The 23,862-nt window shown below is 43.5% G+C and overlaps 1 protein-coding gene across 1 annotated transcript in view; it reads left to right on the top strand.

Moving 5' to 3' along the window:
• Nucleotides 1–2,740: 2,740 nt before the first annotated feature.
• Nucleotides 2,741–23,862, top strand: part of TSTD2 (thiosulfate sulfurtransferase like domain containing 2) — a 70,001-nt gene continuing 48,879 nt past the window's right edge. The window contains exons 1-3 of the mRNA XM_029603589.1: nucleotides 2,741–2,895; nucleotides 3,180–3,355; nucleotides 10,478–10,809. Coding sequence (XP_029459449.1) covers nucleotides 3,191–3,355; nucleotides 10,478–10,809 — 497 coding nt within the window. The 5' untranslated portion in view covers nucleotides 2,741–2,895; nucleotides 3,180–3,190. The remainder of the gene's footprint in view (nucleotides 2,896–3,179; nucleotides 3,356–10,477; nucleotides 10,810–23,862) is intronic.

Genomic DNA, 23,862 nt, shown 5'->3' with positions numbered 1-23,862 from the left:
TGCTTTGATCATCTTTGTTCTCAGGGTACCTTCTTCCATATTAATGATCTCAGGGATAAATACCATATGGGGAATGTGGATTTTTTAGCCTATGCTCAATTAAGGCACTTTATAGAATCCATAAAGAGGGCTGGTAACTTGAGCTTGAGTAAGTCTTTATTTGAAAACTTCTGTGATCAAGCAGATCGACTACGAGGCTTCATATCCAAAATATATAACCTTAGTAAGGAACGGTTGCATGAATCTTTTAAGCATATACAGGCCTGGGGATTAGAAATAGGGGACTCTTTTTTGCCAGTAAATGCTCTATTTCTGCCACTTTACAAAAGAACTGTTATAAGCTTCTCTATCTCTGGTATGTGACTCCGTCTAAACTGCATCGTATGTACCCTGCTCTGACACACGAATGCTGGAGGAAGTGAGGCCAAATTGGCACTTTTTTCCACATTTGGTGGCAATGTGCGGTGGTTGTCTCTTTCTGGAGGCAAATTACAGACTGGGTTTCACACTTTATGGGGGAGAAAGTTATTCTTCACCCACAATATATTTTACTTAGTATCCCAGTTCCCGGGTTGGATAAAAGTTCTCAACGTCTTTGCCAGCAAGTATTTATTGCGGTTCATTGCGAATTAGCCAGGTATTGGAAAAGACCTTGTGTACCCTCTATTCAGGTGGTCATCTCAGAGCGGCCTCGGAGGGAATGGAGGCAGGCTGTGCGGCTCGGCGCACGCAGGCTGCCCAAAATCGGCAGCCTTGCGCACGCCGATCCAGGATTTTATAAGATACGTGCAGCTATGCGCGTATCTTATAAAATCCTGCGTACTTTTCTTTGCGCCTGCTGCGCGAACAAAAGTACGCGATCGCGCTTTTAAAAAAAAATCTACCCCTCTGGGAATAGGAAAATGCCTACAGTACCTGAATGTAATTTGCTTTGAAATGCTGAAAAGAGGAATATAAAACATGCATAAGAACATAAGACTTGCCTTACTGGGTCAGACCAAGGGTCCATCAAGCCCAGGATCCTGTTTCCAACAGTGGCCAATCCAGGTAACAAGTGTCTGGCAGGATTCCAAGGGGTAGATAGATTCCAAGCTGCTTATCCCTCCAGGAACTTGTCCAAACCATTTTTAAACACAGCTACACTAATAGCTTTCACCACATTCTCTGGCAGTGAATTCCAGAGCTTAATTATGTGTCGAGTAAAAAATATATGTTCTTTTATTAGTTTTAAATATATTACCTAGTAATTTCATTGTGTGCCCCCTGGTCTTTGTACTTTTTGAAAGAGTAAACATCTGATTAACGTTTACTCATTTCATTCTGCTCATTATTTTATAGACCTCTATAATATCTCCCCTCAGCTGTCTCTTCTCCAAGCTGAAGAGTCTTAACCTCTTTAGCCTTTCTTCATAGGGGAATTGTTCCATCCCCTTAATAATTAGGTCGCTCCTCTCTGAATCTTTTCTAATTCTGCTACATCTTTTTTGAGATGTAGTGACCAGAACTGCACACAATACTCAAGATAAGGTCACACCAGGGAGCGATACAGAGGCATTATGATATTCTCTGTTTTATTCTCCATTCCTTTCCCAATAATCCTTAGCATTCTATTTGCTTTCTTGACTGCTGCTCCACACTGAGCAGAAGATTTCAACGTATTATCAATGATGACTCCTAGATCCTTTTCCTGAATGGTGATTCCTAATGTGGAACTTTGCATTGTGTAGCTATAATTTGGAGTACTATTCCCTAAGTGCATCAGTTTGTACTTGTCCACATTAAATTTCATTTGCCTTTTGTATGTCCAGTCTCCCAGTTTTGCAAGGTTCTCTTGCAATTTCTCACAGTCCTCTTGTGATTTAACAACTTTGAATAATTTTGTTTTCATCGGCAAATTTGATCTCACTTGTTGTTCCCATTTCCAGGTTATTTATAAATATATTAAAAAGCAGTGGTCCTGGAGCACTGTACTATTCATCTTTCTCCATTGGGAAAATTTACCATTTTGCCCTACTCCCTGTTTTCTATGTTTTAACCAGTTGGCAATCCACAAAAGGACACTATAAAAATAAATAGGACAATATAAAAAAAATGTGCAAATGGACAGTTCCTAGGACTGAAACCTTAAATTTCTATAGTCATTGCTCTCAGATTTCAAACACAACCTAAGTGAACCCTCTGTGTAATTGTTTTCTGAAGTGGATGGGAAAAAGCATATTTTTTAGTAGCTAGGAAACTGATATAAGGCAAACACAAAAGTATAGTATAGTAACTCATTCATTCATTGCCACTGATTCTGCCACACTCCCCATTCTCTTCTATATAAATTTCTAAAACTTGGTTAATTCCATTTATGATTTAAATAAAAGTACACATTTCAGAAAAGGCTGCCGGCAAAGGCACCCCAGACAAGATGCCGTGTAACAAACAAAAACACAAAGTGACAAGCCTGTGTATACTCTTTGCTCTATAAAGAGAGCATCCTTAAAGTCTGTTGTTAAAGATCAAAAGGTTTTACTTAACCTCGGGGAAAGGGCGAGATAACATTGAGGCAGCAGCTACTTCTGTACAGTCCAGTCAGCACTTAGCCAAACTCCCTTTATTTAAATATCAGTCTACCCGTTCCAAGATAAGCTATCACCAGCTTGGTAGCTCTGGCATCTTTTGTAGCATTACTGCGTTTTGAGAAAGGTTGGTAATTGCAATCGGTCCCTAACTGAAAGTGCTTCCTGGTGGAGGAGCCTCCCCATGCTTTCGTGCAGGAACTTACAAAAGAGAGACACATTTTACAGTGTGAAGTGCAGAATCCCGTACATCATTAAGCACCACGGACACGTAGTGATCCTTTATGGATACATAGCAAGGGCGCTGACTGCAGCACGACGACAGTAAACGGTGAACTTTAGCGAGGGGTGTCTTCAGCTGATCTCCTTTAACATATTCTGCATGAATAATTCTCAGTTTTACCGGCTAGCTTCTTTTCCTTTCTTACTCTGAAATACGCGTTATCTGCTTACAAAATTAATACTTGCGCCTCTTGGCTTTAGGAAGGTTTGGGACAGGTCGTTGGATTGGTGACTTGGCAATCAAAGCTCGCCTTGGCTCCCTCTCTCTGTCTACTGTGCATTTCTTTCCTTGCTGTCTAGCAATAATACGGAGAAACATTTATGCTTCAACAGCGGTGGCAGTTATGATGTCTTGTGCTGCCATGAATGGAGGGGAAGAGGTGGAGATCTTGGGTTTGCGATTTCCAGACTTGGATGCACACGACTCCAGTTTGCTCGCACCAGAAAGCAACCTTAAAGCAGAACTAGATGCCAGTTTGAGAAAGAAGTATGCATTTGCAAGGAAGAAGGTAAGTTATTTCATAATTAATATTTTACATTTTCCGTTAGAAGCAAGGCAAAATAAATTACGATGTAGGGCATGAAAATGCAGGTGCTTTCTTAGGGGCTGATGTACTACTAAGAGAAAGTGAAAAGAAACCACTCCCTTGATGCAGAAAACAAGGAGATTCTCAAAACATTCTCAAACTTATCTGTCAAAAAATCCCATGTCAGGGTAGACTAGGGAAAGCCATTGCTATCCCTGTGGGTGAGTAATAAGAAACAGATCTACTTTTTGGGATCTGCCAGATACTTGCAACCTAGACTGGCCATGGTGGCAGACAGGATGCTTGACCTGGTGAACCTTGGTCTGACCCAGAATGGCTTTTCTTAAGTTCTTATGTACTATATGGAGGATTCAGATCAGGGTCCATTAGATTACCCCTCCATCATTGTCCAATACTCCTAGACCTCTCCCACGTTACTTTAGATCAGGGGTCAGGAACCTTTTTGGCTGAGAGAGCCATAAACGCCACATATTTTAAAATGTAATTCCATGAGAGCCATACAATATGTTTAAAACTAAATACAAGTAAATGTGTGCATTTTATGTAAGATCACACTTTTAAAGTACAATAAGTCTCTGAAAATATTACACCAGGCCTTAAGACACCAATACATCTCCTATTAGGAAAACGGACCAAGTCAGGTTGCTATAGAGTCCTACACAGAAACTACACGCCAGCAGAAAACCTCACCTGAATCACGTGCTGTCCCTCACCTAACATAGAATAAACAGACCAAAACGCATAACAAGAAGCATGCAGAAAAAAATGAATTGGAAACTGCAACAAGCCAGAGTCTCTGTATGCAGTGTAACAAAGGAAAAAAGAAACATCACCCATCCTTATAAAACAAATTAAGAAATATAAAATCATCAGCAGTAAAACTGTACTAACAAAAAGAACATATTTCGAAACAGCTGATGAGTGGAATATCCAATAATTAAAAACGCATATAAAACATTTCCAGATACCAACAAAATATTTCAAAATAGCAGACACAAAGACCCAGTAATGAAAAATAATAAGGATACAAAAAATTTTTTGCTCTGCATACCTGGGAACGTTTGATATCCAGGTGTCCTGAGATTGTTCTGAATTAGCAGGAGGCGGGGTGGTTTGCTTGGAACTTTCTCCTCTCTCAGTCACATACCAGCGCTCTCACTCACACTGGCTCTCAATGACACACCTATACACACATGCTCTCAGTACTCACATATACACATGTTTTTTCTCTCTCACTTATATAGGCTCTTAATTACACATTTACACACATGCTGTCTATCTTTTCACGCTTACACACACACACACAGGCTTTCAATCACATAAATACATGCTGTCTTTTTCTCTCACACACAGACTCTCATTCACATGCTTACAAACATGTCCTCTCTTTCTCTCATTTACACACAGGCTCTCAATCACATACTCACATGCTCCCTCACCTAAATCAGCTCTCAATCACACACAGACACACATGGTCTCTCTCTCTCTCATTTAAACACAGGCTCTCAATCACATAAACCAGCTCTCAATCACACACAGACACACATGATCTCTCTCTTACTTATACACACAGGCTCTTAATCATACATACACATGATCTCTCTCACACACAGGATCTCAATCATACACACATACTCTTTCACACAAACAGGTTTTCAATCACAAACTTTAACATACAGGTTTCCAATGGTAAACTTACATTCATGCTCTCTCTCACAGACATACTCTCTTTCACATGTATAGGCTCTCAATCATTCACATACATGCGATCTCTCACACACACACACACACAGGCCCGGCCCCGTCCCCGCGGCCCGGAAGAGGAAGTGGAGAGTATCGGGTGCGTGCGCGGCAAGAATAGGCCACGCTAGTGCGCTCGGCATCGGCCCGAAGAAAAGAAGACTGCAGCGCGGCTCGGAGGAAAATGAAGAGCTTCAGCCGCGGCCGATGGGACTCCGCCTCCGCGAGGGCTGAAAATGAAGAGGTTAGCGTTGGGAGGAGGCTGCTGCTGCCGCGAGTTCCCGGGGTGGGGGAGAGAGAGAGTGAATGAGCGATTCACTCTCTCTCTCCCCCACCCCCACCCCGGGAACTCGCGGCAGCAGCAGCCTCCTCCCAACGCTAACCTCCTTCATTTTCAGCCCTCGCGGAGGCGGAGTCCCATCGGCCGCGGTTGAAGCTCTTCATTTTCCTCCGAGCCGCGCTGCAGTCTTCTTTTCTTCGGGCCGATGCCGAGCGCACTAGCGTGACTTCTTCTTGCCGCGCAGGCACCCGATACTCTCCACTTCCTCTTCCGGGCCGCGGGGGGGGGGGGGGGGGGGGAGAAGAAGAGAGCACGCCGGTGCCGCTGACTCCAGCTGTCCTGCCGCGTTCCACCCGGGCTGACAGCATTTTAATTCCGGGCGGAGGAGGACCGGGGAGCAGCTGGGTCAGCGGGAAAGTGTGGCGACTGTCTGCGAGCCAGATGCAGCCCTCAAAAGAGCCATATCTGGCTCGCGAGCCATGGGTTCCCGACCCCTGCTTTAGATATAGGACTGGCTATGGTGGAACATTGCTTAGATATTAAGACTGATGCTTTTGTGCTCTTTTCTCTCAAAGGTATTATTTCCTTAGTAAATTTCTCAAAGCTCAGTGGATATTCTGCTTGGCTTCTTAAAGACAATAGTCCTGACCTCTCAGATACAAACTCAAGTATTATGAGTAACTCTCTGCAAACTGCCATTATCCACCCCACATAAAAACCTAAATTTGGTGCTTAAGTGGTAGCAAACGATATAGGCCTATCTCCATCTTGCCCTACTTAAGCAAACTAATTGAACAGGCAGCAGTACTTGGAGAATTTTACAGGAGCAAAATTCCTGAGCCAGCTGTACATCTGTCTTCCATCCAGGCTTCAGTACTAAAGATCTTTCTCTTAACCTTGACTGATGAACTGGGAAGAGATCTAGAGAGAGGCTTGGACGTAATTGCTCCTTAAACCTATCTGCTGCCTCCACTCAGCGGCCTATGACATCCTCATTAATCAGCCAGGCGCCCTAGATACAGTGTGTGAGTGGCTCATTTCCTGCTTGAGTTAAAGATCCCAATGGGTTAAAATGAATCAAGATATCTTAGAGCCCTGCACGTTGAGTTATGGTGTTCCCTACTACTCTTTAATGTGTATGTGCAGCCATTAGGTGGGACAATAAGAAAAACGGGGTTCAAAGTCCAATCCTCTGCTGATTGACATTCAGATTTATGGAGAACTGGGCACTGTTCAAGAGTTTTAATTGAGCTCTTCTTAAATTGCCTCTCTAAAGCCATTTCTTCCTGCATGAACCAATATTATCTGTGGTTGCATGCGTTAATTCCAATATAGGATTTAACCCACATTTTAACACGTTTTCTACACCAAAAATTACTGTTAAAAATATCAGGGTTACTTTTGCACAGGAAAAAAGTGATCTAAAACATGAGTTTAAACCAGTGCTAAGGTCAATCAGCTTTATTCAGCTGTCTGCTAAGATGGGATTTTTTTGATCAAAATAAATCAAAACGTAGAAATAGGCAAGTGAATACATTGAATGAATAGTGCAGAATGCTGCTGCTTTAAAACATGAAACATGTTCTGTAGATTAAAGTGGGACATATACAGGTGAGAAAAAGGCAAACATTAATACAGAGTTAGTGGTTTTTTGTAGCCTGTGATTATACTGGTAATTAAATGTAACTTCCTAAATTTAACTTATCGAACTGACCACTTAAATTAGTATTCTGGTCTTACTAAAAAGATACAGTCCTAAAAATATCCTCACCAAATATTCCTCTTTTGTTGTAACTAAAAGTTAGATTTTTCGGAACAGCCACCAGGGTTGTGCCTTTGTCCCTGCTTCCTCCTGTTAAGGGGCCGATGCAATCAAAATGTGCCAAAAGCAGGCACTGAGTGTTCAGCTCTCGCTTTCCTAACGTGTCCCCAGGCAGCTTTTCTGGGGGCGCCATGCAATATTTAAATTATAGGTTGCACTGTTAAGGAGGGCGATTGCGCAACCCTAGCGCCTTCTTGGCAGCGGCTGTCCGTGGGTTAAGAAAACGGACGCTGAATTTATCAGCATCCATTTTCCTAACCAGTGCACAGCCACGGGTTCGGAAAACAGACGCTGGTTAACTGAGGGTCCGTTTCTGGAACCTGACCACCGGCACTCTTGTATTTTATTTTATTTTTTTTTAATCTTTTGTTCCTCTGACTTAATATCATCAATATTTTCTGCTTTTCTGTACAATGTTTTGGGGTGTAAAAATGTGCGGATTGGACGCATTTTGTATTGCATGTGAAGTGAATAACTAATAGCCTCATTGACATGCATTTGCATGTGATGAGCACTGTTAGTTTCCTGGCGTGTTGGACACACATTGTGGAGGCGCTAATCCCCTTATAGCATAAGGGGCTGTGAACGCGCCTTCAAAACATGCGTCCAACCGCAGGTAAACCAGTGCGTTCGGCTGAGCGCACTGTATTGCATGGGCCCCTAAGTGTTTGTGGAGGAATCTCTCTCAGGCTGGTCACAGACACACAGGATAGAGAGAAAGGTAAGGAGAACAAGAAAAGTCTTTTTTTTTTTTTTTTTTAATTGGTATTGTAAAACCGAAGTTATTTCTTTACAGAAGATAATGAATAACATAGTAAAGCAGAACACGGATATTTAGCCAGATGAGCGTGCCGTTCATAACGATGTCGGCTCCAGGTCTTAATGCCCGAGGACTGTTGCATGTAGATCAGAGATTCCCAAATGAATATGGAGGCAGTGCATGCATATTCATTGTGGATATGCAGAAAACCTGTCTGGCTGGGTTGGGAAGCACTGATGTAGAGACAGGATATTGGAGTTGTTACTGGTGACACGCTGCACTGCACGCTCCACGCTGTATGCCTGATGCCAGGAGCTAAGCGTTACAGCTTAGAAGACAGCTTCTGCTGTGCTGGGTAACAGCTCACCCTCCCTAATGTGGAGCAAGAGGGCCATTTGCAAAAGCCATTTACCCAGGCAACTGGCTTATTTAGCTGGGTAAAAGGTCTTTTTGAAAATTTCTCATCTTATATGTGAGTAAAAGTATGTATGTTGTGTTTTCATCTGGTTTTTTGTGGTGGCATTAGTGGGACAGGGTTAGGTCAGTGTAGAAAACAATGCACTGTTTGGATTTTCAAAGCTCTGCTCCCTGTTTTGGTCTGAGAAAGTATCTGCAGAAAAGAAGGTTCACTTTTCTGCAGATACATTTTCCCTTGGTCAGTTTGCAAAGAAGAAGAATGCGAGTGCTGTCTCTTTGAACATTGGTGCAAACCTTTCACCCGCTCGCTTTTGAAGATTGTCTCCGAAATGCTTAACTGCTAGAATAATTCCCAGTCTTGGTTGTTAATGTTCTCTGTTATCAGTGAGGCTCTATTCCTGGCACATTTCAGGGGAAGGCAGCATTGGAGGCTTCAGCTTTGAGGAAATGCAGGAGAAATTGCACGCATTCTTTAACTAACTCAGGGGGGTCATTTTCTATAGCTTTCGCACGTGAAAAGGGACTTTTCGCGTGCGATAGCTAGATCGGGGCAGAGTCGGCACCGGAAGGGGAGGAGTCGGGGGTGGCACCGGGGCGGACGCGGCGAAGACATCGCTGACGGCGAAAAGGTAAAGGCCCTTATTGTCGCCAGTAACGTGCCCAAGAGCACCACCTTTCACGGTGGTGCTATCGGTTTGCGAAAGCCGGCAGCGATAGCACCGCGGTGGTGTGATTGCTGCCGGCTTTCTCAGGCCCGCTCCCCGGTACCGCGCCATTCACTAAGGCCTGCGATTTTAGAAAATTCAGGCCTCAGTGTCGTTCAAACCGGTACTTGGGCTCCCAGCCAGTTGGCTTATCAGACCATTCATAATAAATATGCATGAGCTATATTTACATGCTCTGCCTCCGTGTATGCATATATACTTCATGCACATGCAACAGAAATATCCTGAAAACCCAAATGGCAGTGGTGGTGGGGGGACGTAAGGACCTATCTGAACATCACTGAATTAATGTGCAATGGAAAATCTATGAAAAAACATAGCCCGCAATGTGTTCCTTGTTATGCTTGAAGTCCTAACAGCCATCTCTTGAGATAAGGTGTGAATGGATAATAAGACTATTTATTTATTTATTTATTTATTTATTTATTTATTTAATGTGTCTTATATTCCACTGCTTCCATTTTGTTGTTCGGCACGGGATTATAACAGTCACAATCTCCAGACCAGTTTCAATAAATGGATATTTTAAACAATTTAACAAAATAGGGATGGTAACTTTAAAACAGCCACGCGGGCGTACATGAACGCGCGTATGCCGGCTCACACCCACGGTCGTGGCCATTTTATAACTTGCACGCGTATATGCGCGCATCTTATAAAATTGGCTGGGTACGTTGAATGCACGTGCCATTTTATATGGCTGCACGCATGTGCCGCTTCTACCGTGGAAACGGGGGTGGGGGGGGATTTTAATATACACTTGCGTCGATGCAATTACCAGTTTGTTCCCACTTTGCCCAGTTACAGGATAGGACTTCCTAACCCTCCTAGCTAACTAACCTCTCTTTTACCCTACCTCCCCCATCCCTTAAAACCCCACTGACTAGCTTAGTTTTTTTTGTTTTATAACTTACATGCCTTCTATAGCAGAAGTAAAGTTACGCGGTAGGGGATCCCGGCGCATGCTTGTGCGCATAAACACTTAGGAGCTGGCTTCCATATAAATTCCCGGAACGCTCATGCTCTGCCCAGACCACGCCCATTGCCCCCTTTTTTGTACTTTTTCTTTTGTGCGCGTACCGGGAGATATGCGCGTCCATGGACGCTTCTTAAAATACGTGCGCTGGCCCGAGAGATGCGCCTGCGTAGGGCTTTTTAAAATCTACCCCTAAGGCAGCAATCATATGGGAAACGTTAGGTAATTAAATACAAGGCATTACCTCTCAACAATAACTTCAGGCACAAACATGGTCAGACACAATGATGAATGTGTGGTGCCCAGAGCCTGAATAAACCAGTGGGCAAATGGAATTACTGGCACTGCGTTGTGTGTTTACAGGCATTTGCCATCTATGTGAAAACAGTGGAGGTACCTGTGGCGGTCAATGCCTCCGCGAAGCCACACTGGGAGTGCTGCAGGCAGCTCTTTCACAACCTGACCAGCATCCACAAGCACGTTGCTTCACAGCACCAAGAGGACGTCTTGCAGCAAACCGGTGCCGTCTTACAGCAGCTTGCCAGCAACCGCCATACTGGTGTCATCCATGCATCGTCCGACCGTTCATCTTCTCTGGGAGAAGCAAATCTGACAAGCGATAATACTTTTGACAGCTATGAGGCTTCTGACTGGCTTCCAGATAAAAACTGCATGATAGCAGAGGACAAGACAAGGTAATATTGGGTTGGTGGGGGGTGGGAGTTTGCGAGAGAAACCTTTATCAATAAACAGAACTGTTTTCTACATTAATTTACGCATCCTTTTGTTCCTATATGCCTGTAGTGAACCTGGGCTCTGAATTTATTTTCTAAAATGGCCTGCATTTTAATTAAATAATGTTTTTTTATTGAAAAAAAATTATATCCCATGCCCTCCAAAGTTCGGGGCGCAGTAGACGTTTAGACACATAAAATCGATGCACATCAGAAAAAGAACAGCTGAACATAAAAAGAAAAAGAATGTAAGGTGCACTGTGGAAAATATCTGCCGCAGGAACCAGGACAAAGGTGCACAATTATTCATAATCTTGGGTAGTGGTTCCCAACCTGGGGTTTGTGAGACCATTCCAGGGGGTCCCCCAGAAGGGATGCAAGAAAGTTTGGCTAGGAAGAAAATGAGCAGGCTGCTGCCGCCTGTGAATAATTGAGCTGCTGCCACAGGCCAGGAGAGTGAGGGGAGGGGCCTTTTATGGTCCCAAAAACGTCACCTCACATTGCTGCAGATGAGGAGGAGGATGGACAGAGAGGGGCCGTCCGCACCCATTCGTAGCCTCAAACTGAACTTCACGTTTAACGGGGGTGGGGAAGAGAGGGGCCGATTGGAAACCTTGCCGCTGCACTTTGGGAGGATGCGGAGAAGAGAGGGGCCAAGTGCAGCTGTCAGAACCTTTGCAGCCTCTACCGCACCCGGAGGAAAGCTGGGTTATCACAGTGGTGAGAAATATTTCCCACTTCTGCCACTGGCCCGAGAGACAGGCGGGGAGAGCTGCACCAAAAACGTGAGCAGAAAGGCTGAAAGGAAGAAAGGAGGAAATGGGACGGAGGTTGTATGAGGGGAAAGACAGAGGGAAGAAGAAATGGAGGATAAAGATGGAGGCAGGAATCCATAGTTGACCTGGTTAAGGGGAGTGAGAGTGGATGGCAGCCTGTCAAGGGAGAGAAGCCGAGGACCTCCAGGAATCATGCAGGACAGCGGTAGAGACAGAAGGAGGGACAGAGAACCAGCACGGTCCAGGAGGGAAGAAGGGAAAGATGATCACCAGGGATCAAGGAGGAGAGAGGACGAGACAACAGCCAGGTATGGAGATGACATTAAACACTAAAGTTATTTAGGGGGGGACACACAGACGGACATGGAGCTTTATTCCCTTTCAAAAGCAGGCTTTTGTTTTCCTTTTTCTAAAATCTGAATTATTTTGCGACTTGTTTTCTGTATGTGTGCAAGAATCATAAAAGAAAATAATAAAGTGTAAAAGAAAAGCAGGCTAAAAGGGGGGCAGTTTTTAGGGAGGGTGAGTTTCAGAACTTTTTATGTGGGTTAACACCTGTTTTTCCATGTAAAAATGCCATTTTGAAAATTGCTACTCCCTGCCACCAAGAGTAAAAGTGGCTACGCTGTGAACAGAATGTAGGCTTTTACCTGTGGGGTTAAAAAGGAGCTAGACTGGGGGAGGGAAGGTACATTCAGGGATTTCATTTCAAAAGCCTTATCGATACTTTCACGCATGTACTTTGCACCTGCTTCAAAGTGCGCAGGAACAAAAGTACTGGCTTTCTCCTGCTGGCCCAAGCTCTCAATAGGAAGCCACACGGTCAATTTCCCTTTGAAAATCAGATTACAGATCTGCAGGTACCAGTGCTGATTTTCTGCCAGGTCACGCCAAATTGCCAGAGGTGGAACGGCCTGAACCTTCAGTTACGAGGGCAGTTTTTAAATAGCTTTGGAAATTGTCTTTCCTACGTATTTAGTGTAGATTACAATTTTTATACATGATGCACTCCAGAATCATTCTTCATTATTTCTTTTGTTTTGGCGTGCAAAAATTAAAGAGAAGTGTGTGGGGGAGGGGTCCATGTTCTCTGAAAGGTCAGGAAACCCTGATCTAGGGCAAATACTTGATGGACTAAGTATGTTTTTATTGATTTTTTTAAAATTCTGCCTGGTTACTGATGTTGTGGATGGACAGTGGACTTGAATTCCAGAGGGTGGGCCTGGCGATGGAAAATGCTCGTTGCTGGGTGGCATCAAATCGTGCGGATCCTTGGGAGGGGACATCAAGAAAACTTTGAGAAGTTGAATGGAGTGTTTAAATGTGAAGTATAAAGCTAATCCAAGATGAGGCGACGTTATTTAATAGGTAGTGTATAACTGTTGCTAATTTATATAGAATTTGCCAAGTGATTGTGAGCCAATGTAGTGATTGAAGAATAGGGGATATATATATATTCATTGATATGTGTACCAGATAATAGCCGAGCCGCTGCGTTTTGCATTAATGGTAATGGTCATTTAGGGAGACCAGTATATAAAGAATCGCAGTAATCCAAGCTGGTAAGAATTAAAGCTTGGAGAACTGTTCGGAAATCATGGCTTGATATGGCGCAAAGGAAGCTTGAACAACTGATTTGATCTGAGGTTTCCTTGAGAGCGTTGGATCTAACATTACGCCCAGATTGCGAGCCTTATGTGTAAGATGAAGAGTGATTATCAAATAGAAAGGAGTCAGAAGGATGTGGTTAGTGCAGTTAGTATAGCTGTGTTTAGAAAAGGATTGGATAAGTTCTTGGAGGAGAAGTCCATTACCTGCTATTAAGTTCACTTAGAGAATAGCCACTGCCATTAGCAATGGTAACATGGAATAGATTTTGTTTTTGGGTACTTGCCAGGTTCTTATGGCCTGGATTGGCCACTGTTGGAAACAGGATGCTGGGCTTGATGGACCCTTGGTGTGACCCAGTATGGCATTTTCTTATGTTCTTATGTTCTTAGAAACGGAAAATGATCGTCCGGCTATCATGATCTCAGTTTTGCAGAGATTCAGTGATAGTTTATTGTGTGATAGCCATGTCCTGATGGATGAGAGACATAATGAAACAAACAAACTGCAGTAGATCATGATGATTTTAATGGAGAATGAAACAATGTCATCAGCATGCCAAGGGTGGAAAGTGGCCTCAGACAGACATTGAACAGTACAGCAGAGAGAGAGAGAGAGCGGAGCCTTGAGGGACCCCAGTGTTGATTGATTACCAAGATGCTGAGGTATAGGAGGCTATATGAATTTGTTGTGAACGTCCATGCATTTATGAATTAAACCATTTGAGAACTGAGCCAGAGATTCCGATTTCAGCTAAATGGGGACAGAGGATGTCATGGTTTAAGTGGTCAAAGGCTTCTGTGGCAAAATTGTCTTTAAAAATCATTGTATTTTTTTTTACTTACAGTTTGCAGTGGGATTTTCTGACTGGTATGTGGTGTTTGTTATTTCTGGCTAGCACTTCCTGCTCATTTTCTTCCTCCCTCACACTCATCCATCTTCCTGTGTTTTTCCTATGTAAAATCCTCGCAGTGCTCTGTCTTTTCTTTATCCTTGCTCATAATGACAAAGTAGTGCCTGAGCTCAGAACTAGTACCTAATAGGACAACACTTTCTAGCAGTCCCAAGGGACAATTAGGAGTTTCTGAAGAGTTAGAATTATTTTAATTAAACTAGAAAGTAATAGAAATGGTGGAGGTGATTCACTGTAATAACTGGTCCAACAGTTTTTATCATAACCTTGGGCAGCGTTGCCTGTTTTGCATCCATCTCTCTGAACTAAGGATAAAGCTTGCTCAGCTCTTGGCCAAATTGAAGATGTCTCCCCACCATATCCAGAAACCACAAGTACATTCACAGAGAATCATAAAAAGGAAAAGCACATGGATTATAGTGGAGTCGGGTGGGATAAAGGCTGAGAGCCAGGCACAGTCACAGTTTACTTTCATGATTCTGGCAGTAAAAGAAATTCTTATAGATGCCTCTGTAGTTTCTCCAAGGACAAGCAGGATGGCAGTCCTTACAAGTGATTGACATTATCTGATGGAGCACAGTCCAGAACGTTTAGGGGAAAGTTTCTAAAACTTTGACTGTGCCCTGTTGGGCACTTTCGGGCTGGCATGATACCATGTGTCCATGTAGGGGGGGCCTCTCAGTCTCTTCTGCAGAGCCCACCAACTGCAGACTTCACTTGTCCTGCTTTTCTCAGGGTTTTTCTCGGAAGAATTGAGCAGGAATTGTTCATTGCGGAGCCCCGCACCTTTTTTTTTTTCCTTCCTTAGTGTCCCTAGGTAGTTTTCTCAGTTGTTTTTTCTAAGTTTCTGTTCCATTGTGGCGCCCAGTCATTACACTACCCAGTGCATTGAGGGGCATAAACTGCCCACAATCATTGAATTACATTTTGCTTCCTTTTTCCATCTGGTCATGAATAAGTCTGCTAACGGCTTCAAAAAATGCTCCATGTGCGACAGGGTCATGTCTGTCGTGGACACCCATGAAAGCAGTGTCTTGTGCCTGATGGCTTTGCATAACTTCCTGGGGTGTCATCGATGTGTAACCATGACCACTGGAGGGCACCAGTTCCACATAGAGCTTATGGAGAAGCAGTTTGGGCACTACCCATTGGCATTGACGGCATCAACATTGACACCGAGGGACCCAGGAGCTGTCCCAGATGCTGGTGAAGCATCAGTATCAGGAGGGTATTGAGCCCCTTCAACATTGAGGAGGACTGCCAAAGCAGACCATTGTCTAGCTCTTCCTTTCTGAAGAATGCCAAGGGTTTGGCGTTTTCAGCTCCAGCATCAAGGAGTTCCAGTGCTGAGCATCAAGCAAAGGCAATGAAGCATCAGTATCTGTCTCCATCAGTGCACAATGTTGGAAGAGGTGGCATTCTAGTTGCGGCCACGGAGCCCCCAAAGCATTCCTCTAGAGAGGAGAGCTCATTCTTGATGCATTCCTGAGCATCGCGACAGTCTCCAAGGGTCCAGGTGTCTGCTATCGATCAACCTCTAAGTTTTCCCAGGATGACGAGACCTCCCCTTCTGCCTCTCAATGTATGTTGGTATCGGCAATATTTGTGGAGGAGTTGGACTGGAGAATTCAGAAGATTTGTGAGCACTGGTGTCCCTGCATTAAGTGCAGCCTGGCACAGGCACTGATGCCGATATGAGCTCCTGTAGGGGAATTGACATCAATGATGGCTGCACAGATAGTGATCTCCAGCCCATCCATTGGAGGAAACTTTACCGATTGCACAGGAGTTCCTCAGATTTCCAGCCACAGCAGACAGGTGCTACTTTCTCACCTTGTTTTCAAGAAGGGACGTTTCTGGATCTTCTCCTCCCGCATTTCAGTCTGGGTCTGATGCAGAGTACTCATAAGGGTATGGCTAGAGATCTGAAAATGTTGAAGTGAAGGAATCCACAGGTCTCCTCTCTGACCTTTCTCCTTCTCCAGAAAATAGAAAGGCCCCACCTGAGGATGGTCCCTTTTGCAGATTCGGTTCAGAGAATGGCTGAGACCATATCTTTTCCTTTATTGAAAGAAGATGAAATGCTGCACATTCTCCAATTTGTGGAGCCTCCTAAAGAGGCTGCAGCAGTGCCAGTACATGAGATCCTTCATTGGTTCTCTAAGTATAAGTTAAATAAAATAGATGGCAAGGGAAGTCTCCCAAAATAGCACTTATGAATATTTTGTCTATAATCAATAGATCTTTATAGTCATATAAGCAATTATGATTAATACACAAAAAAAATTTTCAGTTAATAAAATATTTTGTGCCTTCTCTTTTTCCCTCTTAAGGAATGTGGGGTAAGAAATAAGGAGACCCCTCGCCACAGCTTTGCAGTAACCCCAAATCACTCCCATAGGTGTAGATGTAGAAGCATGAGTTTGAAAGTATTCTTGCAATTGTGCACCCAGAGAGTTAGAAAAAGAATCATCTTTCAACAAACTTTCATTTAGATGCCAGAAACATTGTCCCTGATCTAGATCTTGAAAATGGACATCGATCCACATTGTTGCATGATCCGACCAGTTTATACTCCCACCTGATTCTGCAATACCTTATCTATAAGAAAATAATCAATATGGGAATATGACCAATGGGAGGGAGAATAAAAAGTATATGCATGAGAAATAGGATGTCATTGCCTCCAGATATCAGCAAGACTCCATCGAAAAATGAAAGAGGCAGAAACTTCCTTGTCCCTTGCAGAGATGAAGTAACTGAGTGTAAATTATCTATCCTTGGGTTTCTAGTGAAGTTAAAATCTCCTATTATTAGGAATCCCTCTGCATGAGCTAATAGAACATTGTCTATGCTCTGTAAAAATGAATACTGGTTAGAGTTAGGAGCATAACTGCTAACTATTGTAAAGATGTCCCTGCCCACCCTTAATTTCACCAGACAATATCTACCTAAGGGGTCAGCAATCTGAAAAAACAATTAATGATCCAGGTTATAGGATACTAAAATACCCACCCCTGCATAACGTGCCCCCTTGGAACTCGTTGCTAAGAATTTATGTGGGTAATCTGGAAAGGATAGTAGGTGTTCATGTCTCTTCCATAAGTGTGTTTCCTGGATCAAGGCTATAAAAGCCTTGTAGTAAGTTAATTCTTGAGATAAGAGGTGACGCTTTCGGTAGGTGTTGAGACCCTTAACGTTTAAAGAAATTATCCTAACTGCCATCTGAAATAAAAAAGATGAAAACATACCAGTACTATGGTGTTGCATTTGTTACATTGGAACTGAGAGATACCATACCATGCCCTCAGAATATGTAGAAATAAATAGAAAAGTAAATAACACCTCCCCTGACATGTCCCAAAACCCATAATATGAATCGCCTTACCCACCCGGAGGGTCACACCAATCCCAGGGAGCAAATCCATCAAACCAAGAAAAGCTCCCAACCAAATTTAGAAGAAAACAAAAAATATATAAATAATAATAAAACATATTAAAACATGTAATACAACTATAAAACAGAGTAAATCTTAATATCAATGTTAAAACTAAACTGTAAAGGTCAAGCACTATATATTGTGTCATAACTATACTGAATAATATTTATATGTGTGTGTACTAGTTACATAGGCATACACTTGAAATGGAGATATGATCTCAGTGGTGTGTACGTATAAATCAAAAATAAGACAATACATGAACACTAAAATAAGATGTAAAAGGTATATATTAAAAGAAATAAGTATAATGTATAAATGGTCTAGAGTAAAATAAAATAAAATAAAATAAAATGAATACCTTACAAGCCACATGAATTGGCTTAAAACAACGCAAGGTGAAATCAAGAGGAGATTCCTTAGGTTTCAAAGCAGAGCTTTAAAAATATCGGTATTGCATACCTTCAAAAAGAACAAGGACTATTATAAAGTGTGCAAAATATTTGTTAAATCATGTCTCTGAGAGAAATGGATCATAAAATAAATAAATAAATAAATAAATATGAATTACAAAACCTCAATTGATGTAACATCTAAGAAATTTTTTTGTGTATTAATCATAATTGCTTATATGACTATAAAGATCTGTTGATTATAGACAAAATATTCATGTCTATACATGAATATATAACTGTCTATACATGTATATATAACTGTATATACCAATTGGTATATACAGTTATAGTTGCATGTAATGTCTTGTTATTAGCTTATTGTAACCAATTCTGGTATACGCCGATATTTAGCGTTAAAATTAAGCTGAATGAGATGAATAGCCATTACACTAGCTCACAAGACAGAGTGGTGGCTGACAAAAGAATGCTAGGCCGAGGCAGAGTAGGCAAGCAGGTCGTAAAGCAGGTTGGACTCCAGGCCGTGATTTGCAAGGACTCCCAATCCATGAGTGGAGAGTGCTTCTGAAGCCAGGGTAGACCCAGGACTATAGGATGGATGGATTTGTTCAGGATATAGAAGGAGATCTCTTCCTCATGGAGAATCCCGGTGCGGAGGATCACTGGAGCTGTTGTGGACGAGATGCAGCCTGGCAAAGGGGTGCCCTGAATGGAGGATACTCGTAGTGGTGGTGGTGATGGGCAACCACGGGAAGTTGCAGCCGTTGGACCAGGTCAGCTAGGATGAAGTTGCCTCCAGCCCCGGAGTCGATAAAGGCCAATGTAGAAAAGGACCCACCGGGGTATTCCAACGAGACAGGAACCGTGTATTGGGGAGCGGGGTTCACAAAGCCTAGGATTAGCTCCCCAGTAACGCATAGGCTTGGGAGTTTTCCGATCGCTCCTGGCATTGTGCCAACATGTGGCCTTTACCACCGCAATAAAGGCACAAGCCTAAGGAACGGCGGAGCTTCCTTTCCTCTGGAGTAAGTGGGCTGCGACTGAGTTGCATGGGTTCCTCACCTTGACTACGTTGGTGTTCAGGAGGTGGAACCATTTGTCTGGAAAAGGACAGAGCCAGTGCAACTGGTCTCCGGGCAGGCTTAATCTCCCGGGCCCATTGCTGAAGCCTGCGATCAATCCGCTCTGAGAGATCGATCAGGCCTTCGAGATCATCTGGGAGATCCCTAGCTGCGAGTTTATCCTTAATGCGAGAAGATAGTCCCTCCAGGTAGATATTGCGTAAGCTGTCCTCCCGCCAACCCAACTCTGATACCAAGGTGCAGAATTCAACAGCGTAGTTGACCAGTGGCTGGGAGCCTTGGCGCAGATGGATGAGTTCAGCAGCCGCGGTGGACTGCCGAGCCGGCTCGTGAAATACCTGCTTAAAGGTGTATACGAATTGTTGGAGATTTCCAAGTAGCGAATCACCTCGTTCCCACAGCGGGGAAGCCCACGCCAGGGCTTTGCCATCCAACAGAGACAATATGTAGGTTGTTTTAACCTGATCGGATGGGAACTGTGTTGGTTGGAGGGTGAACCACCTAAAACAGTGGTTGAGGAAATAGATCCAAGATGGCTGCTCGTATTAAGACCTAAACGGGAACGCTCTGCCTTTGCTTTTCGTTTTTTGGACAGAAAAATGCCTGCTAAGAGGAAGGGCAAAGTTCGGACCTACCCGACCGAAACAAACCCTTCCCTGAGTATCCAGACAGAGATTACCCGTTTTGTGAGTCCAACACTTCAACAGAGAGCTGAGGAAACCGATGTGCAGGAGAGCGTGGAACGGCTAACCTTGCCGACGGGGGAGGTGTCTCTAAGCCCGGAGCAGAGGGAGCCACCTACGCAGAGCACAGCTGAGGAGATGTGGAGTGGAGGTACGGCAGTGATTCAAGCCAGCCAAACTCCAGGGCTTACCTCACTGACTCCAGACGGGGCAACAGCCGGACCTCTAACATCGAGCCCGGTGGAGAAGCTAAGATCTGAGGGGCTAACCGTAACCAGCACGAGTCTGGGTGAAGGTATGTCCACAGAAAATAGCATAAAGAAAGACCTAATTGCCATTCCTGAGAGGCCCGCGCAGGTGACTTTAGACTCCCTCTGGGAGTTTATGGTGGGCATGGCCTCGGCAATAAACTCCATGAATGGAAAAATGGAGATTTCTAATTCGCAGAGCGTTCATAAAGTTGATGCTGTGCAAACACAACTAGACGGTATGAAAGGGAAAATAAGTAAAATGGAAGAAGAAAATAAACAGCTTCAACAGTACAAAATTGCAGCGATTAAAGATTCTCAAGCTATCTCCAGACGCGTGGAATTTATAGAAAATAAATCTAGACACTTGAATCTACGATTTACCAACTTTCCCAAAGTTGTGGGAGAAATCCCTTACACAACTTTGAAAAGATTCATACAAATGAACTTGGAGATAACTGAAGAAAATCTACCTTCTATAAATTCCTGTTTTTTTCTACCTACATCGACGCGTACAGGAGATCCTGCAAATGCTCCCTTTGCAGGGAACCTAACTGGGTTCCTTGAAGATTCTACACTACAAGTTATAAACAGGGGAACACTGTTGGTGTCATTTATTACTGTCAAAGATATTCATCTAGTGTTGAGAGCATACTTTCGGAAATATCCGCATAATTTTCATGAGGCTGTAGTAAAAGTTTTTCCTGATTTAGCTCCGGCCACACAGGCCAGGCGTCGGGGGTTTATAACCCTCAGACAAGAGGCCATAGGGCTGGGCTATACTGTTAAAATACAGTTTCCTTGCAAATGTTTTCTCATGAAAGATAATGAACGTTATGTATTTTTTATTCCTGAGCAATTAAAGGAGTTTATTGAGGCCAGGAAAATTAACATCTTAACCTAAATTGTAAGAAAATAGATGTGTTGTTACGAACAGTCTGTTTAAATATTGATTTATTTTCCTAAAATTGTTCCTTTAAAGATTTCCGGATCTACAAATTAATATTCTGCTGGGTGCGGGATTCAATACATTAAATAATGTTAGAAATTATATAAGTATTTTGTCACCGGTGTTTAGAAAGTATCTAAATAAGTTATTCCTTGGTGGTGTATGCTCCTGTTTTTGAGTTTATGAAGGTGGCAAAAATAATTTGTTTCTCTATTTGTTATTGGAATCGCAATATTTCTTTATAAGCAAAAATTTTTTTGTTTATGTATTAAAATGAATAAATAAAGAATTAAAAAAAAAAAAAACAAAAAAAAAAAACAGTGGTTGAGGAACCCCTGACACTGCTTAGGATCTCCAGCATAGCGGGGTGGTGCCGGTAGGTGCAGAGATGAGGCCGGTCCGGCGGCTGGAGCAGGAGCCGAAGGCGGGGCTGCCACCGGAGGTGTCAAATCCAGGCAGTTAGCCAATCTCTCGACAGTAGTTGCCAAGACGTCCAAGCAGTGTTGCTGCAGCCATTGAGCCAAGCTGGGGATAGCCTGGAGGCCAGAGAGGTCCACTGGGTCCATGGCCTTGGCAAACTGTTGTGAATGTGGACCCTTGGGCTGGCTAGAGTGTGAGGTGGAACCACTGAAGGAAGGCCTGCAGCAGAACTCGTAGCCGGGAGGCGGATCAGGACCAGGAGACAGACAGGACCTTCACCTATACCAGCCCTCGTTCCCTGCAGGTTGAGCCCTTGGGTGCCGGGGCCGGCAGGACTTAGGAGAAGGTCTCCTGCCGAAGAGGAGTACAGTGAACAGTACGAGTCGAGGCAGGCTACAGATGTGGGGAGTCGGTGATGGTCCAGGGGTTCGAGGCAGGCAGCAGAGGAGCCAGACGAGGAGACGAGCCAGAGGTCAGGGCCAGCGGAAGACAGACAGAACCGAAGAGCAAGCCAAGGGTCAGGACGGGCAGCAGACAGACGAAACCAGGTACCAAGCCGAAGTCAAACCGAAGAAGCAAGCAGGTGGGAGGAGCTGGAGCAAGCAGGGAGGCAGGAGCGGAGTCAGGAACAAGCAGGATACTGGAACAGAGTCAGGAACAAGCAGGATACTGGAACGGAGTCAGGAACAGGCAGGATACTGGAACAGGCAGGATCGAGCAACTAGATTCTCCCAGGAGGCGACCTGTTGGCAAGGCAATGGGGTCTGAGGCAGCTTATTTATAGTCCTCCAGCGATGACATGGGATTTGGGGCTGGGCTAAGTTTTCCTGCCGCGGCCCCTTTAAATCCCGGGCAGTCGGGCACGCATGCGTGCGCCTAGTGGGCAGAGCCACCCGAAGATGCCGACGGCGTCTCCCTCGTGGGGAGAATGCTAAGGGGGGACCTGGCCACGGCCGGGATTCCCAACACCTATGACGCATTGTGGCACTTATACTCTGCAAATCACAAAGAAGGTCGAAAGCTATGGACAGGTTGAATTTATAGGAATATTTTAACCTTAAGGGGATGTTAATTGTTAGTTGTTTCTTTAATTTCCCACAATGCTAATTATTAGATGATTCATAACTAGTGTTAGTGTCTTGTTCAATTTGTAGGCAGTGCCGCCTAAGCTCCCACAGAACCACAGAGAAACTTCATAATTAGCTTGTTGCCGCATAATTGACAATCTGCCACAGAACCAACATTCCTGAAGCTTTCCCATGTCTTAATTCAGTTTTTTGAAGAAAGCTACATGGTACCTGCCTGCATTCAGTCTCAGCTGTCTCTCTGCTTCTGCTCCAGCCCCTCTCCTTGCAAAAAGACTGCAGGGAACCTTCTCTTTATGTTCTCCTACCCCCACCCGACCCTTCCTCTTGTCCTGAAGTGAACAGGAAGGGAAGGCATTTAGTAGGATTAGACAGAGAAAACACTCAGAATGTTTTATCCCTTAAAGATGTGGTCAACCATTAACCAGCTACATAGTCCTTTTGTTTTTTTTAGAAATCTGCAACTGCTGGTGTCTCACAGCTGGCAGAGAGGGCAGTACTTTAAATTCTTAGAAGCCTTGATGATTGACACTACTGCTGACAAATTTCAAACATGCATATATATTGTGTGTCTATTACTGTTTGTCCAATATATATGCATGCATTCTTCTGTGTAATGAACCACATGACAAACTGCTGATGCTGAAGACATTTTCAGCATATATAAGCTCTTATATTCGAAAAGACAAGGACTTTCTCAAGAAAATATAAAAATCATTGAACAGTTTTAAATTAAAACAAAGTGATATTTCACAGTTAAAAGGTTGTAACATTTTAACTTCATAATTATTGATTTTTTTGCTTGGTAACTTTTGTATTTGTCTATAGTTTAAATATTGTTTAAAAAAATAAAATGAATAGTTTTCAATAAAAAAAAATTGACTTTTTTACAGTCAGGGGTGAATCTTTATGTAAAATTATGGAAATTTGCCACTTAATTGCTGTAGGATTTTGAAAAATCTGCCACAGGAAACGGGGCTGTGCCTAAGGATCACGTTGATACTTTGACACTGGAAGTCTTTGCCAGCCATATTGACAAAGTTGTCACCTGGCTCCATGTCATAAGGAACAGATTAATCCAGGCCTGGTTTTACCCTATTAAACGCAAGGACTTGCAGTCTGATTGTCCCATTGAGTTGCCTAAAAAAATCAGAACTATAAGTCCCTGCATGCAGTGGGATAAAACCAAGTCTGGACTAGCCAGGGAGAAACTCTAAATATTGATGTAAGACTGGTGAGCACCAGAATTATAACTGTTGTGAGTGCTGAATAAAAGCCAGTTTGTGAGTGCAGTGTTGCGGCTTTAAGTTATTACACTCCATATCTTATATCTTAGTGCTTTATACACATGCAAGGAGGTGCAGTGTAACTTGGCTTGTGTGTCTCTTTAAAAATCC

This window comes from Rhinatrema bivittatum, chromosome 1 (assembly GCF_901001135.1).
Source record: "Rhinatrema bivittatum chromosome 1, aRhiBiv1.1, whole genome shotgun sequence".
Classification (NCBI taxonomy): Eukaryota; Metazoa; Chordata; class Amphibia; order Gymnophiona; family Rhinatrematidae; genus Rhinatrema; species Rhinatrema bivittatum.
This window is presented reverse-complemented; position numbering and strand designations above follow the sequence as displayed.